The 20,956-nt window shown below is 36.4% G+C and overlaps 1 protein-coding gene across 10 annotated transcripts in view; it reads right to left on the bottom strand.

The window, feature by feature from the left end:
• The window catches only part of VPS13B (vacuolar protein sorting 13 homolog B), a 422,306-nt gene that overhangs the window by 80,119 nt on the left and 321,231 nt on the right, over positions 1–20,956 (bottom strand). For all 10 annotated transcript variants that reach the window (XM_015617450.2, XM_015617453.2, XM_015617455.2 and 7 more), the window contains 2 exons: positions 13,973–14,380; positions 1,829–2,028 (listed from right to left, as the gene is read on the bottom strand). In XM_015617450.2, the coding sequence (XP_015472936.1) occupies positions 1,829–2,028; positions 13,973–14,380 (608 nt within the window). The remainder of the gene's footprint in view (positions 1–1,828; positions 2,029–13,972; positions 14,381–20,956) is intronic.

Below are 20,956 nucleotides of genomic sequence, written 5' to 3'. Positions count from 1 at the left end.
AATTGTATTAATGGGGACAAGTCCTTTAGACTTTATGTACAAGAAGGCCTTGAAGCAACATGGAAGACAAGAAAGCAATTAATACAGAAATTAGACTTGGAACCAGTGTGGGATGAAACCAAAATCCCCAGACAGTAACTTAAAAGTCCATGGTAAGGGTGTGAGTAAAGTAAACAAGTCAGGTGTGCACATTGTGCAAATTTTACAATGGGGGAACACCAATTTTCAAATGTGAAAAAAAAAATCAAAAGATACTTAAAGGGAGTGTAGTATAGCTGCCAAGAAGGCAGGTTTTTTACTGCTCTGTATCTACAAGCCCACAGAATAAACCAGGACCCTTTTGAAACACAGCCACAGCCAGTCCTGAGCTAAACATTCCCAGGCTAGGCAGGCCATTCCCTGAATTTAGTGCATCTCCACTATGGTTTCTAGAGTACCTCTGGTCTCAGGGCCCCACACCTCCTCTAGCATCACCTCAAAGGAGCTCTCTGTCACCTTAAGCCAATCTGAGAGGCTTTTTCTCCCTCACAGTTTTATTATTTCATTTGTAGGCAGCTGGGAACTCCAGGGCATGGAACTCCTACTACAATATTCTGAGACGAGGCACTGATTTTACATAAACTCTCAAGGTTCTGCTGCAATACAAATTAACAATGATAGATGAGGTCATGTGCAGAGCTGGTAAAATCATTAGCCATAAATAAATTAATTTGAAACAGAACTGCTAATGATTTTGTCAGCATTCTTCAATCTATTCTGTCAGACCAAACAATTCTCTTCTGCAAAAGCTAATTGTCCCTAATTATACTCTAATAATAAATGGCTTTCTGAGATTTACAGATATTTTTTTTTTGATACTTGTCAAATCCCAAAATTTTGGGAAAAAAAAAGTGCATTCTATTTTCAACACAGAGGTAGTCAGCCAAGTACCTGTGAAAAACAAATAAAAAAAGGAGCAAAGAAACAAATTGACTTATTTATTCATTAAAATGTTTCTAAATTCATTAAATTTTCTTCTAAATTGGTATTATCTGATTAACCCTATTTCCAGCACTGTGGTTCTAAGATCTTCTAATGCTAATTCTGGGAAAAAACTTAATGACATGATTAAATGTCAAAATTTCTTTTTTTTTTTTTATTTTATAAACTTGATTTATGTATTTATTTTAAAACATTTGGTGTGTATATAGATACTACAATAAAAATAATTAAAACAAGACATATCTTATAGCCCACTTGTTTAAGCCCCACAGAATCTATTTTTTCATTTCAAGAACTCCCATGCTTCCTGGACTGATTTCAAGTTGTGGGCACTTCCAAAAACGAGAGGATAGCATGGAAAACTGAGTATTAATTGCTACAAACAACAGTTTGCAATTACTCCCCTGAGAAATTCTTGTAAGTTTAGAAAGAAAGGATATGTACTTCTTAAGGCTACCCCCAGGCATTACAGACACATAGATCATGGGCAGACAAACACACATCCATCAGAACAGGACCTTAGATATTAAGTGTTAGTAATTTGATCCAGCAGTTTTAAGGAACACACACATACAGCTAAAATACAGGGGTTAAGCAGTATTTAGAAAAAATAAATAAATCAAAAACAAAAACACTGCACACAATTTTTCAATCAAAAGTTTACTTGAAAGAGTAGATACTTATTTTATAAGGTAAAATAAAAACCACCCAAATCCAACATGCAAAAATCCCCAACCTAGTGACTGGTTGTAGGATGCAAAGGCTTTCATGCAATTTATTTATGAAAACTCAATCAATCCAAAGCCAGTCCAGCTCAACAGCACAACTATAAACATCTTATACAGACCTGCAGCAGTCCTCCTCTCAAGTCAATGTAGATTTTTGGAACAGATTGCTCTGGGCCAGGATCACCACTGTGCTTACACCACTTGGCTTCCACATTAACAGAGCAGCTAAAAGGGCCTATCAGAGATTTTGCTCTTTCTTTGAGACTTGTTTTAAGTAAGAAATCTTTTATGTCAAGGACTAAAGATGATCCATGGATTCCTAAAAGAAGAGAGAGAAATTTTATCCCAGTGGCAGTTACTCTCCCAACATTTTTGTGCTTATTTCCTGAAGTCACTTTACCATGAGCCTGGGGACCCCTGCCCACAAGCCATTACTCACACAAGTAGTCCCACTAATTTTCATGGAAATACTTGTATGGACAATCACACTCCTCTCCAAGCAAAGGCATCACAGCTGGGCAACAAGATCCGTAATTTTTTTTAAATTTCTTCTTTCTTCCTTAGCTTGCTCTTCCTACACTATCAACCAAGCTGGATACCATGTTGTTGTTACAGAGCAGGTATGTCTCATCTGCATTCCTTATAAAGAACCATTTGCTAAAACATTACTTTTTGGATTCTGAGTAGTTTAAGGTTTGTTAAAAGAGACATTTTTCATTAAACCACAATTTTTTTTTCAAAAAAGTCTATTAAGAATTAAAAACAGCTGCTTCACTTGATTATATTTCAAACTGATAGGAAATAGCGATTTTGAGCAGTTCTCTGTTTTGTCCAGATTAATTACTATAACATAACACCTTGCTAGACTTACTCCTGCTACTTAGCAGGAGAAGAAGGGTACTGTTTGAATTCAAATAATTGAAAACAAATGCTTATCTCAAAATATATAATGCACATTTCCTGAGAAAAGAGTTTAAAGTTTTCATATCATAACCTTTTGAACTTTACATAGCTTCATAAAACCTAAAAATGATAGTGGCAGATTACATTTATGACAGAACTTACATACTCTCATTAAAGACACAAACATTTTGAGGATAGAAACATCATCTAGAAATATCCCAGCTCTTGTGAATTTAACTTACTGCAAATCACTCTTTAATAAAATAAACTATACCTAATATCTCTATTTCTTTTGTATATTTACATGGAAAGTACTACATCTGAGGTTGGCTTAACTTTTATCTCTTTTGGTGCTAGTAACTGGACTCCACACCCTGAATGCTGGATGTCTCCCTACTTTATAACACACACAGCTTATTTTTCTAATGAAACTAGACATTTATAAAAATTTTACAAAAAAGATTAAAAAAAACCCAAAAAACCAAACACCTAAGGCTTACACACAGGTGTTTCAAGGTACAGTTTCATTTTATATTTTTATAACTTTGCTGGTAGAAAAATCCCCCAAAACACAACTCACTGTTTTGAGTCTATGCCGTAAAACTTCTCCTATGAATCTCTCCTAATATCAAAGGAAAAAATCTGTCTGCATCCTGGGGCTTACAGTTTCACAACACTAAGCACTATTTTTTTTGGTAATGGAAGGAAATACATTGCATTTTTTTTTTTTTTTAACCACCAAACACTAGGTAGGTGGCCCAACAGTGCCCATAGTAATAATGGCACTGAATTGTGTCCAACCTGAGTAGGAACCACAAACCTAAATCACCTCTCCCTTGAGCTGCTGGAGTTTGGCAAGAATGATCAAGGGCTCAAACAAACCATTGTCCCATCAACAGGACTGCTGTCACTGACTGGGAAAGGAGTTCTAGCTTCGGGGCTTTTTATTTAGGCTGGCTTCTGAAATCCTGCATCTGATCTCAGGGGTAATGGGCTTATGGGACAGGTATGCTCAAGGTGGTTTTTGACACAGAATTTCAGTGATAATCAAGAAAACTAATGTCAATACACACCAACACCCTGCTATGGTTAGTTATTTTAAGAGGCACTACAGTATTTGGAAATTAATTTTTTTTCATATTATATATAGAATTTTGATTTTAAAGAGAATAAATTCTTGGTAACTATTGCTAAATTCTTCAATATAAAGAAATGTTCTTCCTACAGTTTTATTGGAATATGTGCCAAGTTGCAGAAATAACAAAAGGGGAAAAGCAATGCCAGAATACAAGTGGTTTTATTTATGTTTTCTTTCACTGGGATTACACTTGGAAGGATTATGCTTTGCAGTCTCTTTGAGTTGTCATCTCAGCTCCGCAAAGGACAAAGAAAACACAATATCCAACAGCTTAGAAGCAGAACTGAGCATTCAGCACATAATACTACTGGTTCAAAATCAGCAGTGCCTTTCTCAAATGCTTAGCAAACAATGAGAAATGAAGAAACAATTAAGAATAAGGAAGTGTTGGTTAGTTTTCAATAAATGAAATATTACAAGACACATCCATGGATTGTGTCCTACAAATACCAGGAAATGCTCAGGAACTCAGTGAGAGATTTTAATTTTTCTTGCTGTGACCTAGATTGCTCTTGTGTAGACAAGAATCACACCCTCGTCCCTTCTAGCAGCTGTATCTCCATGTCCTTCCAGGGATGAAATGACTCAGTATAAAAAACACTGTTCACTCTTAAAAAAATGCAATGCAGAGAGCATTTAGACAAACTAGCATGAAGGGATGTTTTGAGGAAGCTTAAGGAAAACAAATGAAAACAAGTATGCATAAACCTTAAAAAGCAATAGTAAGTAAAGAGATCTCTGTGTCTGAGAGGAATTTCAATAGGATACTATTTCTATGGAAATCCTAAAAGTATATGTTCAGTCAGTGAAGTGCTTTCCCATGACTAAAGCGATCACTTCAGCAAAGTAATGATGCAAAATAATTTTCCCTTGGTTTTGCCTTCCCACACACTATTTTCAGTTAGTCCTTCAATGCATCTCTCACAAACCTCTTTTGTAGAGGTCTCAGTTTAAATAGATTAAATCTAAGTTTCCATTTGAAGTGAACTTGAGATAGCAGCACAAAGAAGCAATAAGTCTTCATAAATGATTGCTGTGACATGTAGAAGTTAACTTGTGCTGTTTGGATTATGGCTCATGAACACCAATGCACTTTTCAGTACGTGCAATAATTTACTTTTAGGAACAAATAGTTTCATGACTTTTAAAATACTCCTCCAAGAGACTAATAAATATGAAGCACTTGCTTTGGACAGTGTTTAAAAAATGCTGCCAGCCCTCCCCTGTCAGACTCTAGCCAGAAATACAATAGCACCACAAAACACATCTACCCTAACAGAACAAAAGAGAACTTAGACCAAGCTTCTGTGTGCTATTGGAAGGATTATCTTTATAATGACATATGCACAAAAGGAACATCCAGGTATTTTTATATGGCTGGAAATAACATAGAAGGGTTAAAAATAGCTAGCTTATCACATTCAAGAAATACCTTGCTCCAAAATTAAATGTGGAGTTCATAACAGAACAGTGAAAAAAAAATTTACTTTGATTTTCTAACATCTTTTTTTAGTCAGTACATACTTGATTTATGCTAAGATTTACAAAGACATGTCACAGAATCTGAGTATCCTAATACAGTTTTACACATAGCTAGACTAGGGTTTTTATATAATTACAGTAGAGTTGCATTAGAAATTGTCAATAATAGGAGGCTTCATCCTTGTTAAACTGCCATGTGTGCATAAATCTGTTTGTGTGAGTAGAAGAAGAAAGATATCGCCCATTTTAATAGATACAGCAAATATGTAAAAACAATCCTTGCCTTACAGTAATGATCACTTAGGGTTTAAGCAATACATGTATTAAGAAAGAGCTCAGTTTGTTTTTCCTGGTTAACAAAGGGAAAGACAATGTTCTGACATAAACTATGGACTTTCTGTTTTCAAAAACATTTCAGTGCTGATATTTGAATCAAGTCCAAATGAAATGAGTAGAAATATAGAGGGAGCTTTTTTCCTTCTATTATTCCCTGTGCATTTGCTCTTCCTTAGCTGCAAATGCTGTTTGGTTCACTGCACTGTCACTTAATGCAATGCAGAGCATGATTTTAATTGGCAAACTTCAATAGGGGATAAGAGAATTAAGAAAATGAAAGCACATTTATTTTAACAAAGGTAGCAAATGGCACTGAACTGGCACTTAGCTCTCTTGAAAAGCCAGTAGCTTTGCTACAAACAATAGCACTATGAAGCAAACAGCTTTTCTGAGTTTGGGGCAGCTCAGAGGCAAGAGTGTGTCCCAGAGCACACAGATCCAGGCGTGCTGGATCAAAGGCATGTGAGTGATGTGGTGTCACCACCAGCAGCAGCCTGTTGAATGTATTCCCACCCAAGGGACCATGGTGGGATCTTCCTCTGAGGGAAGAAATCCAGGCTCTCCCATGGGTCCTCCATGTCTGGGTGGCAGAGATACAATCTTGGTGCTGAAGATCAATTAGCAAGTGGTTTTCCTTACTACCTTCTACTAAAGTGATAATCTGTGATATTTGGTTCTGAACATTCACTCTTCACACTTGTAATTTCAGTAGCTATGTTCAGACAGACTGTCAATGACATTAAGACAGCTATTAAAATGTAAATATATATGTATTATATCTAATATACTGGCACAACTATCTAATCCTTTCCTCTTAAGAGAACTGTAGATACATCACCTACTGAGTAGTGATACCACAGTTACAATGCTCTGTTGACAAGTATCTTTGACAAACCATCTTCTGAGAAGAAAGGGTAACAAAGCTGTGAAAATAATTACAGGGAAAATACTGCAGTTAATTTAAGAGCCAGCCAATTTACTCAAGTCTGGAAACAGCAGTAGCAACCAAGTGGTGAGGCACAGTAAAGAACAATTTTAAGAACAATTTTCCAGGAGAGATTTAGTTAACAATCCAGTGACCGCACTGGATTTCTCATTAGCATCGAGCTGAATCTTATGATGGTTCATTCTCCCCATGAGAACAATACCTACATGTTACCAATTAGCTATTCTTTAGTGAAAGAGAGTTTTTCAGCATTACATTGGGACACATATGGGCTCTGTAAAAACATGAGATGTGTAACACAGGGTAAACAGAAAGTAATGATCTTAAACAGGCCAAACCCTTGAATTCATCACTAATAAATGTCCCCATGCATTCAGCGGTACTGGCTGCTGGGAGCCTGTTTTCTTCAAGTACTTCAAACACTAAAATCCAGGAACATTTATTATTTTAATCCATTACAGGCAGTGGTTGATTTAACTTTATTGGTTGTGGTGGTGGTAGTAGTTATAGTAGGGGTAAAGCTATGTTCTTTTACACATCATTTCAAAAGGGCTTAATTATATTTTATAGCTCAGGCCAGGAATCCTGCTTGTTTTGTGTCTAACAAGGTTCAAATGGAGTTCAGGTCAGTGATGAATCAGAAGAGAAGTCAAAGATGGTTATCTATTTGAAATGAGCTCATCTCCCTTAAAGAATAACTGGGCAGGTACATCATGCTCATTACACTACTGCATACTAAACAAATGAAAAATCTCAATTCACTTGGTGATTTGGTAATTGGATTTTGTGATGCCTGATCACAGAGGGCATATTAAAGTTTAGATCCAAAGGGATTTTAATCATTGGTCAAGGCTGTCCTTGGAGTACAGCAACTTAGAATTGTTTGTAAATTATTTTAAAGATCCATATTGCCTTATGTTATTCCAGTTAGGTGGGGAAAAATGCATAATATAAACCAACAAAAATAGTGTTCATTTTGCATCTGTGAGTCTGGCTTTCAGAAGTGGTGAGTATATTGATGTGAGTAGTACTTGGTTCTTTTATCATAAATATTTTATTTTTAGATACCACCAGGTTTCAGAAAAGCAACTAAACATTATTACCCCAGCTGTACATATGGACATGGGAATGTTCTTCAATAAAAAAAAAAAAAATCTATGCATTTTCACATCTTAATTTTAGGTGGCTGGTTGAAAACATTAGTTTATTTTCAGGAGATAGCTGATATCTACAAATGTCACTGATCTTTAAAGTTGTAGATACCTAGCACAACTGAAAAATCAGACTCTGAATGGTTGCCCAGCAAATGAAGCATTACAAAATACTGGATGTTACTCAGAATGTATACCAATACAATCACCACAAAGTTGATTTAGAGTTACAGCTTTGACATCTTGGTCCTCTGGCTCTACACTTGATTCTGTGAATTTTACCTGCTTAAGTAAACTAAATAATCCATGAACTAGAGAGTAACTTTTCTTTGTAAATAAACCATCCTGAAGATAGTGCCTGGCAGCAGCTGAGCTCTATTTGGGCCTCTATAGCCCAGTCACTTCTGCTTGTGGAATCCAAGGCTTGCCAGATACACCCAGGACACACAAACCAAACAGGTTGCCCTGCACTCTTGGGATGTGGCTCCTGAGGATCAAGGAGGGTCCAGGTCCTGGTTTATTCCAGTCTTCTCTCTTCAGTCCTTCCTCCTTTGTATACTTCTCTGTATTCTCATTTGTATCAGCATGGTCATCAAAGTGTACCTGTCCAGTGAACCAGCTGAAGGACTCAATCTTGTTGCAAACGCTTCTTTTATTATTGGGCTAGTTTTCAGAGAAATGAGCATCCTGACAACCTAATGATCACCTGCCTGAGTAACTGAGCTAGCACAAGGCAGCGTGTGGAAATGTGTGGCTACAATAACCTGAATTTCCTACGAAATTGCACCTTTTGTCTGGGTTGCAAGCTGGTGACTCCATCCCATAAAAATATTCTTGACATGGAAAAAGAAGAAACATGGCAGTGTATCAACAATTTAAACAGCTTAAGGAACAGGTCCCTAAGACTGGAAATAATGTCTAACCTCTGTTTTCTATACCTCACACTGAAAAATGAAGATTAAACTGGAAGAACATCACAGAAAGAATAAAATGTATAAAGAAAACATCCCGCTTTCACTGTTATATCTATTTTCTCATGAATTTAAACAGACTACTAAATTGACTTCCATGTAAATACTGTATCACCTACTAGTGCCACATACAGAACTGGGATCCCACTATCAAAAGAAATTCCAGTCTCAAAAAATATGTAATTAATTTCACAATAAAAGCTAAAGTGATTAAATACCCAACCGTATTTGTTCTGAATCACGTTTCATCTGAAATACTTTTAAGGCTGAATTACTCAGACAGAAAATGCAGTTCTACAAAATTAGTGCACACTGTCTTTTGAATAAACAACCTACAAGGAACTTTTTATTCTTTTTTTTACTCTCTGAAGTCGATGTGCTAGTTCATCAGTAGCAATTCTGAACCCTATTACAAAGTATCAGTAGGGAATCTGACCAGGATTAATAGTGGTACTCAGTCCTGGGATTAGACGGTGTCTTGTTTCATGGATTTTAGGCCATCTGTTCTTCCCTCCTACATTATACTCCTGCAGAACTATAAACGCACCTCCACCTCAGGGACTATAGAAAGGAATTAGAATTCTTCTGCTTTTCATTATCACAAGATTCAGTAACTCATTTCATTGTCAGGATAATCCCCTTTTACTCTTTCTTTTGCGCTTGCAGGATATGCCAAAATGACAAATAAAATCCCAGATGTTAGAGACCTGATGAGGTCTCCACCTTTCCCTGAGTGTTGGGTTTAAGCTACTTGGGACACGGTGTCAAATCTGACAGGACCCTGATGCCCACACCCAATATTCATTAAGGTTTGTTAGTGATTTGTATAGCTGTCTACAAGCTGCACTTCCACCTCAGTCCTCAGTGGCCATTTAAATATTTAGTTTGTCCTCTGGCTTTTACTGACAGAGAATTAATTTCCTATTGTTCAAGTGTTGGAAAGAGTTTATATTTCTTTCTAAAAGTAACAAACGCCTTCTGGGTGTTGTAAATGGCTTGTTACTGCTGCATATTATTTTAGGTAGTTATATCTAATTTAAAGTTTTATTTCCCCATGGGCTAACTTGCATATCTGCAGCATCCAAAGTCTATGACAACGCCTTAGCAGAGTTTTCTCGAGGGAGTTAGTTAACTCCAAATTGAAGTTTGGTCTTTGTGCTATACCAATTCATATCTGCATTTAATTTCTAAAAGTTCTGTAAAGTATCTCAAGTATGTAATTATTTTCAGGTTTAGTAAAAATACTTGCAATTATCATAGGCTCAACTAGTGTTTATTTTTTCCCCCTTATTTATATGCTAAAGTAATCATCTCTACATATGGGACAAAGGGCTGGGGAATTCTGTGTATGATCTTTGGAATATTTTATGTCCGTAACTCTCTCAGTTCAGACACTGAGCAGCACGACTTCCCTCCCGTGCCCAGCTGGAGTAAAATAAGGCTCCACTGAGAGGCTACAGGCTTCTTGCTGTCTTTCACTTTGGGGAAAGAGTGATCCTCAACTTCTCTTAATTTATCCACTCTTTTGGCAGGTAGGTAGTGCTAATTTCAACTAGAAACCTAAACTAACTGAAAGCCGTATGTTTAGAACTGCATTCTATTTTCTAGTATTTCTTGCTAAATCTTATTTCATTTCTAATGCCCTGTGACAGTTAAGGAGTGAGTCACACACCTCAAGCATGGTGCCAAGTGATCTCAGGTCTCACTGGGTACATGGGAATCGAGCTCTAAGCATTTGTAGAAGATGCCATGTACTTTAGAGGACAAAAATCACTGAACCAGGTCTAAAAACAACTCTTGGAGTTGGGGTTTTCATTAACAGTACAAATAATCTGCCAAGCTAAGTCTTTGGTATTTAAAAAATAGGTACAAGTTTTACCTTGTAACTCCAAGCCACAAAATATATAATGACTAGAGATAATTGTTTAATTGAACATCAGTATGACAAAGCCCTACTCTTAAGAGCATCAGGATATGATGACCTCTTTTAAACTAAAAAATGTTTTTTTTTTAAAGGGATTTTGGTTTATTATTTTTTCTTTTTGTGCCACTACACTGCAACACAGTCTACAACAGTATTACTTTACTAAAAACAAAATACTGAACATTTAACCATAAGTACAGAGGGGACATAAGTATTCTAACAGAACTAGTAACTACATTACTTCATGTTAATAGCAACAGTTAAAAGTAACTGTTGTACTAAAACCTGAAAAATGTCCAAAAAATGAAGTCCCTTGACACACTGAAGGTTTGGGGTTGTACAAAAGCACAGCAGGATATATAGAAATAGAGGTGTTTTAGTTTGATCCGATTTCAATGTGGGTGTTAAACACTTACAATTTATTTTTTTTAGAAGTGAAATCATTCAACTAATTAGCCCCTCTATTTTTCAGAAGTTAAAACTTTTTAGTTTCATAAGAAATTAAGAAAAATGAAATCAGAATGCCTTTAGTTTCCATGATTAAACCAGTAAAGTCTAGAGGGAAAACTGATAATTAAAAAAAAAGTCGGATAGAAAGCTTTCTTCTTAATTCCAGCTGAAAAGAAATGAAAGCAATACATAAGGTCATGCACTTTTATTTTCCCCCTATAAGGGAGGAAAAATGCCTACAATATATATTCTAGTGAGGTTTTTTTTTCTCAATAATTCCTAGCAAATAGGATTCCTTACAAAACAACTTCATCTCCTGCGTTAAAACTCATCTGGAAAAGGGGTCGTTCACACTGTTTATAAAACACTGCCACATAAAACGTGTAAAAAACCATATTTCACTAAAAATAGCTTGCGTAAGTAAGGGATTAGAGTAGTTTCTACTGCTATAATTGTTCCTTTGTAGTTTTTTCCATGATGTTTTTGAACAGTGTTTTTAACTATGTTTATTAAAGTCAGCACATCAAAAAGGATCAAAGAGTAAGCTAGTGAGAACCAAAGAAACCCCAAGCGTATTGTGTTGTCTCACTGGGGAGTTATGCAGATTCAAGTAAACAAGTGCAAATTGTTGAGGTTTTAATGAAAATTTTCTACAATTATTGTATCTGAAGTCATTCTATATAATAACATCTGTACAGCAGATGGCCATACTGTACAAAAGGCAAGCAATGCTCCTTTTTCTTCCTCTGTTTTAACAGTACATCTGAGATGACTACTTTTGTCATTGCGCTTAGCTTGGTTCAGCAAATAATTCGTAAAATGCAGCTGCTGCAGATGGTCACAATAGTTATTTCACTGTAAAATCAAAGACACAGTGAAGTATTCACGTATTAGTTTCATTCTATTAAAAAAAACTCTTGACATTAACCCTGTTCAGCTCAAAAGGTGTATCTATAAAACCTTATATAAAAAGAACAGTAGTGAAGAACTGAGATATTTAAATGCTCTTTCCTCCCAAGACACAGATACAAACTTCTAAAAATTGAGTTAGTTTGCATAATTTCTTTGTAATAATAAAACAAATCTAGTTATTAACTGTGGTACTCTTCTAAAGGATTTTTAACATAACATTATAATACCATTTTCCCCACACTGAGTTTTTTATCTTCTCTCCTGAAGTTGTAATTTCTACTTTGGTTTCAATCAGCACTTTAAATTCAGATTAACGATTGTAAAAAAAAAATTAAAAAATCCAAGCAATTTCTTAAAAGATTTTTTTACAATTTCAGTGAGTTTTGTGGAAGTATGTATTTTGCTTTAGTTAAAATTGAATTTATTGCACCAATCACAACAGTATGAAAAACCTCATGCAGATGTATTTTTCTTTTTATAAAGTAGAGATAAAGCATTTTTAACTGGGAAAAAAAACCAAAATGTGAAAAGCTGTTGTCGTCTATTAATTGTCTGGTTATGGAAGTTCTTTATATAGAATAACTTATGTCCATTTTCATTAGATTTGACATCAGTATTGCTCCACTTCACAACGCCTGCCAGACTATGACCATACTGAAGATTCATGTATGGCTTATAACACGTAAAATAAAGATTGATTTCCTCAGACTGCCAGAAGAATTAAGAAACATAACTTCATAGCTGAAAATGTTTCTGAGGCTTAACATGCAAGGCAAGGTACTCCTCCTTCTGGGAGGATGAAAACCTCCAGGGTAAGTGAAATACAGTGTGAGTTTGCCAAATTGCTTTACAGAACAGTGACGGAGCAGCCCGGCTTTGATGTATCGAAGCATGATGTGGACACCATAACGTACCATGGGACAGATAATGCATAAATGATAGAGGGAAACTGATGGAAGGGAAGAGGATTATTACACAGAAACAAAACTAAAACTATTTAAAGCACATTATAAAGGCGTTTGCTCAGTTGCAGTGCCTTCTATGCTAGAGATGTGATCCGAATGGAAAAGCGTGGGAACACAAGCACTGTTCCTGCCTGCACTGCTGTTTATTAAAGGATAAATCAAAAGTTTCAGTCCCTGGCACTTTCATGGGTTTTCACGTCCTGTGAACCTTAAATTTTTCATTTTTAACTTTTAAAACAATAAAGAAGAACTGAAACTTGCTGGCCTGAGGAAAAATATTTCTGATGAAAAAGAAATAAATCACCACCTCAACTGGCCAACAACTTGTTCCTCTCAGCTAGAGACCGTTTCACCTCACAAGCTACTCTTGCAGCTACCTCCATCTGGCTCATCTCCACACCATAGAAATATACCATCTTATTAAGTTTATTGAAATACTAATAAAACAATATTCAATGACACTCAAAATATCTCCATTTTAAACAAGTCTCTAGTATCTGGTTAATTGTACCCGAAGCATAAAGTTTCCTTGCAGTGCTCCAGTAATGAGGCCAGAGTGCCTGTTTTCCCTGTGTGACTCTCAGGTGTGCAGAGGAAACATGTAAAAATTGAAAACTTCATAAATCTCGAGAAGAATAACAGCATGACCCAATATTTACATAGTAGCACCTGTCAGGGCTCTGAACAATTATTTTTACATTTTTTTGAGACAGAAACAAAGGTTCTAAGAAGAAAATCTAGTTACAGAGTGAAAACTGTCAAAATTTTGCTCTTTGAATTATGTGCTAAATTATCAGAATACCAAAGGAGTGGTTCTCATAACCACTAATTCAGCCAGAATTCCATCTATAAAATAATAATTACAAGCTAGGGAATATTAACTACAGAATTAATCATTCTTGGGTGCTCTCTTACAGAAAGGAAAACTCAGGTAAGAGACTCTATCAGGGGTTTGCTATTTTCTGTTGTGGATTTATGATGTTGGCTGGAGCAGTTCCCTGCAATGCCCCACACTTTGAAACAGTCACTAGACCACCACTTACACAAACCAGTAGCTCTTCCAACTTTTAAAAAAAAATTCTTACCTGCAGTTTTATGTCCACTTTTAATATTCAGGCTCCCACTGAGATTTGAGAAAGAGACCAACAAACAAGGTTTACTGGGGTGTGGGATGGTTTCCATCAAAACAACCATCTGAACGGTGTGAATGGAAATTTTCTGGAAGCAGGAAAGGGCTTGCCACAAATTTTCTTGCGTTGAAGCCTTTTGCACAGTGTTGGTGTGCACTGCAGGTAGAAAGTCCTTTGTACTGGGGTGTCTGGATATCAAAGTGACATCCTCATCTGGAATAATGCCAGCAGATGAAGCAGCCTCCTTCCTCGGCACATCTTCATTTGTGGTTATGATTTTCTTCAAGAATTGGTTTATTTGGTCAAGCCTGGCAAAACTGAGATTTGCTTTCAAAGGTTTTGATATGTCTACATTTATGTCAGCTGTAGGGGAGAATTGGAGAAAAAAATGTGATAAGCTATAGTGCAATTATTCAAGCTGTTTGCAAATATTAGGCACTGAGTGGAAATAGCTTTTCCATCATACTCCCACCATGTTTCATTACAAGGACTGAATCAATGTTAAAACATAACAAAACAATATTTTTTGCAATAAATCTGAATTAAAATATAATGAAAAATACTATAAGCAACCATCACTATATACAGTTTTAAAGGGAGAAAAATGGCACAATGTAGATTTTATCTCATTTCTTCCCAGGGATCACCACAGCTATCAGAAAGACACACATTTTATTTGAGTGTGTAGGAGGGTAGATACATTAGTTCTCTTGTGTCAGAATAAAAATATACTTCACATTCTCTTGAGTTTTATATCCAGAAAAACTATTTGACTTAACTCCAAAGCCAACAGCGAACATTTTCAACACATTTAAATGAGTGAATAACAAGTGTATTGTGTTGTTTCCTACACAGCTCATATGCAGCAGTCTTCTATGCATTTTCAAGATGAAATGTGAAATAAAAAACAAATAAAAAAATGGAGATATGTATAGATTTTTTCATTTTCCAGGGAGATTGGAATAATGTATTGTTTTTAAATTAAGAAAAAAAAAATCATTATTATTTTAAAAATTATTTTTGTCTCCTCACCAAAAAGGATTTTGGTGTTTCTCAGACTACTAAAAGACTCACAGAATTTTTAGGAATCACAGTTAATATGAACAACACTGTTAATAGTGATATCTTGGTAGCTGAGATGTAGGAATTGCCGAAAATTATTTCACAGATAGGAAGCACTGATTTTATGAAGGCTGAAACTTATTTTTGTGCTGCAGTATCGGTACGTAACAACTCCTTAGAGAAATCCAGCTTTTAACTTAGTTTTTAGGATTTTTTATTTCAAATTCAGTTTTTGACCAGTAATGAGACAGCTATTCTGGTTAGGGGGAAAAGTACTTTTCCCTTTGCTATCTGACTGCCACCACCCCAACCCCATGAACCAAAAGTGATTAAAATTCTGTGCATATATCTAAACTAGATTAAGCGTTCAAACAGCACTACTTAGCTTCAAGTTTCATTATAAATATACAGGAAACACTGTCAGTTGAAGGTTTTACACAGATTAATGAATATTTATCAAAACTAATTTCAAATTTTCCAGGCTCACATCTTACTTTTAACATTGATGCAAACTAATGAGCTCGATTCTCCTGTTCTTTAGGTAAATTTTTACACCAATGGTGAAGGGCTGTAGGGGCAGAGTTTCAGAGCTGCTTTTAAGCACTGGTTTATACTGACTTCAGAGACTCACAGACACATCAAAAAGTACTTTTTTTATCCCCTCCCCCCAAAAAATATCTGGCACATTTTCTAAAAAGATAAGAGAAATTTATTAATGGCTGTTTAAGATCGGTCATAGCTGAACTAAAAAAACCAAAACGATCTTAGAAAAAAGTCTGCACTATTCCACAAGCTACTGCTAACTGAAGTTTAAGACTAAAAAGCTATTTTTAACTTAGAACTTCAATTACTGGTTTTCTGAAAATCTTTTCTCTTGCACTGAAAGCCTTCCACACTAATCTAGGAATGGCAAAACAAGTAGCTAATATGTGGTCCTAGTAGAAAGGTAAGTCCCAAAGCTAGGAAGCTGGGCATTAGAGGAAAAAAGGATTGGAAAGGGTTGTTAAACACTAGAATTAGCTGCCCAGGAAGGTGATGGAGTCACCCTCCCTGGATGTGTTCAAGAAGCAACTGGACGTGCACTTAGTGCCAGGGGCTAGTATGCACGGTGCTGATCAAAGGTTAGACTCAATGATCTCAGAGGTCTTTTCCAAACTCAGTGATTCTGTGAAGATTTTCAGGGATCCAAAACCACACAAGAACAACTTGTTAGATTTTTCAAGATCTTTATGTACTGACATTTTAATTAAAACCATGGGAAGAAAAATGTCATAACACTTTGGAAAAACTTCCCACACTCTTGGCACTTGGAACACCCCAAGATTTGCTTGCCTTTTAAGCAGACATCACTAGGCCTCTCCTTCCTTTGAATAGAAAAAAGGAGTTAGGAAGAAAGCAGAGACCCATGTGACATTATGACATTAATTTATTTACAATATTCAGATGAAAAGGAGTGTTTTTAAAATGCAATGTTAAAAAAAAACAACCTAACTGCCTTATCAATTTAAATTTCTCCCTTAGTAATGGAGTAATAAAGGAGTAAAATAGAAGAGATGTTATTTATTGCTTTCTGCTAAATAATTAAGGTTCTAAGTTAGTAAAGGAGGACCCTTACTCCTTGGTACAGCAAATTTCACATCCAATTGGTTTATCTAATACACATCTAATTGCCAGCACTTGCCTATGGTAATATAGCCCAGAAGAGAAAAAAAAAAAACCAAGAAACCTCCCTGACACCTAAAAACTTCTTAGACCTAAGTTGACCCAACAGGTGTCAGGGGCTTAACCCAAAGCTTAACACACCCAAACTGAGTGTGAAAGATTGAAAATGAGATGAACACAAAGGCAGAAGCTCTTTTTGGAGCTTCCTTTGGCCAGAGCAGAGAAGACACAGGGCGCTGGAGCAGCTCAGTGGTGGAACATGCTTGGCACCTGGGCCTGTGCTTTTATCACTGCTCTTGGACCCTTATCCAAGAAGGCAATAAAAAAAGGGTCACCAGGACACCAGAAAAATGCAAATGACTTCCCTCTTTTCTGTTTGGAAACTGTGCATGTCACACAGAAAAATCTCGTCATGACTGATAACTTGACAAAGTTTTGTATGAAGTTATTATTATCATCCAGTAAATAATCCTTTATAGAATGTGGTGGCTGCCAGAAGCATAATTGCTGAAAATGTAACTTTGGAACTTCCACTGCAAGTATTTTTAACTACCTCATAATGACATAGGTTATTTTTACAACTGGTTAAAGATTATATAAAGAGATTCTTTGGTATTTAAAGTAAAACATTCAAAGAGAGAAAAAAACCCACAATTGAGCAATCTTTAGTCTTTGACCTCTTTTATACTTTATCCTTAGTAATGTAAAAGAAACTTTACCTTTCCCTCTAAGGAAAATATATTTAAGTGATGGACAGAACAATGAAAACTGATGAAATATGAAAAGCTATTTATAGGAGTTAATTAAGACAGATATTCAGCAGCTTTACCAGACAGTCAAAATGGGCTAAAAAGAATTTTAAAATCTATGAGTCACATAGAATCAAGTGGAATAAAATTTTTGGAGTGAAAAATCCAAAACCCCCAGTTTTTTTAGATTATTTTAAACACTTTGGGAAGAACATCACATAACACTGCGCAGATTCTATATCTGTAGGAAAACAGTCTTCTTGTAACTCAACTAACTCTTTGGATTGCCCAAATTACATCTGAATCAAGACAGAGAAAAAGGTAGCTCAAAGTCACCTTTAACTCCTCAATTACATCAGCTTCTCATCCTGCTAGTGACTGGCTACCAAAATTATAACCCAATGCATTCTTTAGATTTAAGACATATTAGCAGTAACTTATTTTGCCAGGTGTTATCTATTTCCAGAAGAAAAAAATGAAAAAATTACTGTGCTTGCATATAGATTGCATCAAGTGAGTTATTTCTGTTACACTTAAAGCAAACTGAACTAGATAGTATCAAAGCAATTTTTGATTACAGTATAGCATTTGAATTTGAATTGCATCTTCCTCACTTTCTTCAGTACTTTTATATAGATTACCCAGTAAATCTGTGTATTTCAATTATTAGTTTCTAATTAGCCTTTACATCTTTCTGAACAGCAACTAGAAAACAGAATGATGAAATAACCAGTGAGTTAAAAGGAGATTAGATAAATATAAATAAATTACACTTATTATTTGCTCCCACCACACCAGGAGATGACTTAACAGTGGAGGAAAAAGAAACACTTTGGAATAATGAAATCAGAGAGGGAATTCAGGTCCCAGAGGCAATTCTACGGAGTTTTATGTTAATGTACACCTTGTGGGGGACCAAAAATCAACTGGAATAGTTTCCTGAAAACCGTTTCCAGCTATTTTCTCATTTTAAAAGTTCCAACTTCACTTGACCCATTAGTCATCATATTACTTACATTTATTATGTATTTTGAAATCTATTACAAAAAACCCAATGGATTCAATATGGCCTGTTTGAACTAAATCATAACAACTATAAAAGAAAACCTATGAGCAGCATTCTGAAATTTCTGTCTGAAACAATTTCTTTCTTTGTCATTTTATTACTTAGAGCTTCAGATAAAAAATTTCAGGGTTGTAAGTATTTTACCCTTGTTCTCAATAACATTCAAATTTGTACTGGGAAGATATAATTTTCATCTGTGAACTTGGGATAAAGATATTACTCAAAAGGACTTTTTATTCAGAGGCCCAAGGATGAATAAACAACACAAAAATATTAAAAGCTCCTAGCATGTTGCTCCAGATAAATTCCAGCTCTTACTGGAGCTGGGAGCTTTGGTGGGCTTATTCTAATATATGCCATAAGTTAATGTACACAATGTTACTACTTCTATGACTTAAAAACTACAATAGCATTTCCTTAATGTTAAGTACCAGAAAGTAAATGCCATGAAGATTAGTCATAAACTGAATAGGGACAGGCTGGATCAATAAGCCAAGTCCATGAGGTTCAGTAAGGTAAAATGTGAGTCCTGCACATGTGTCACAATAATCCCACAGCACTATGGGAAAGATGTCTGGAAAACTGCTTCTTGGAAAAGGACCCATGGGTGTTGACTGACAAGAGCTGAACATGAGCCAGCAGTGATCCCAGGTGGCCAAGAAGGGCAGTGGCATCCTGGCCTGGCTCAGCAATAGTGTGGCCAGCAGGAGCAGGGCAGGGATTGTCCCCCTGTCCTGGCACTGCTGAGGCCACAGCTCGAGTGCTGTGTCCAGTTCTGGGCCCCTCAGAACAAGAAGGACATTGAGGGGCTGGAGCGTGTCCAGAGGAGGGAAATGGAGCTGGTGAGGGGTCTGGAGAGTAAAACTTATGAACAGCAGCTGAGGGAGCTGGGGCTGTTTAGCCTGGAGAAAAGAAGGTTCAGGGGAGACCTTACAGCTCTCTACAACTTCCTGAAAGGAGACTGACGCCAGGTGGGGAGTGGCCTCTTCCAACCAGTGAGAGGACAAGAGGAAATGGCCTCAAACTGTGCCAGGGGAAGTCCAGTGCAGGAAGAATTTTTTCACTGAAGGGGTGGTCAGGCATTGGAATGGGCTGTCCAGAGAGGTGTTAGAGTCACCATCCCTTGAAGTATTCAAGGAATGACTGGACATGGCACTTAGTGCTGTGGTTTAGTTGCCATGGTAGTGCTAGGTCCAAGGTTGGACTTGATGCTTGGAGGTCTTCACCAATCTTAATGATTCTGTCATTTATAAGACTGGGATATTTTCAAAGACTGAGAAATGTTGAAATGTGGGAGAGAAAAAGATGCCATTTTCTAAGAATTGATTCATTTTCCTCATTCAGCAGTGGATATTTTACTTCTCAGTTAATACAGAGAAAGCCAGGCCTTTCTTGAGGTTGGGCATGGATCTCGCTCTCCCCTTCCCCAAGAAGGCTGTAAAACATTAAACTTCTTAATATACAGTACTTCTATAAAAAAACTATTTATCCTGAACCCTTAAGATGATTTAATTTCCTTGTCCTAAACAGAAGAGGAGCAGATGATGGCATGAAACATTTTACCAACAGTGATATTCTTTCTCCCTCAGCCACCCATCCTGATGTGGGGAGTTTAAACAGAGGAAATATGAGGAAGGTAAAGGTAATCTTGAGCTCTGATTCTGATTTGGAGTCAGGGTGGCCCTTCAGAAAAAGGGTAATGGCTGATTTGCAAAAATTAAATTTATAAAAATAGGAAAGAGACATGTAAAGAAAAGACTGGTTGTACTGTTCTTAATTGTCTGGTCAAGCATCAAAAGAGACACAAATTAAGAGAAATTGAAAAGCAAGAAGAATCCAAATGAATTGTTTTTATCCTCTAATTCATCATTCCCAATTTGGATCAAGGCAAAATGAGGAAGAAACTTGAGACAAGGCTTCAGAGGCCATCTGCAGTCCATCTTGCATTCTGCTTCTGTGAGACAGATGCCAGTTAGTCTAGAAGAGACTGGTAGTCACTGCTCAGTATTTCTACCTACTGCTGTCTGTGTGCTGCAGCCCCACAGAAGCAGCTCTGCAAGGCCAGTATGGCAAACTAGAGCCTTCAGGGAGCTTAATCACCCTGAGCCCTGCTGGGCACTCCCCAGCAGGAACAACACCTACTTCTGTGACCTGGAGTGTCACTGACATTACTTGAAGGCGACACTTAGACATTAACAGCTCCAGCTAGTCAGTGCCCAGCTTTGAGATCGCAGACAAGGCTCAGAGTGATGCAATTCTATTAATTTTTTAAAACCGTCACAAGTAAAGCAAGATAAATTGTTGTAGGTCAAGAAGCCCGAAGATTCCATTAATAAACAATGGAGAGTTACTGCTATTCAGTAGATGCTGACTGAAATTGAGTAACTGTGCAGCTCCCAA

Source organism: Parus major, chromosome 2 (genome assembly GCF_001522545.3).
Source record: "Parus major isolate Abel chromosome 2, Parus_major1.1, whole genome shotgun sequence".
NCBI lineage: Eukaryota > Metazoa > Chordata > Aves > Passeriformes > Paridae > Parus > Parus major.
Note: the sequence above shows the minus strand (reverse complement) of the source record. Positions and strands in the feature narration are given on the sequence as shown.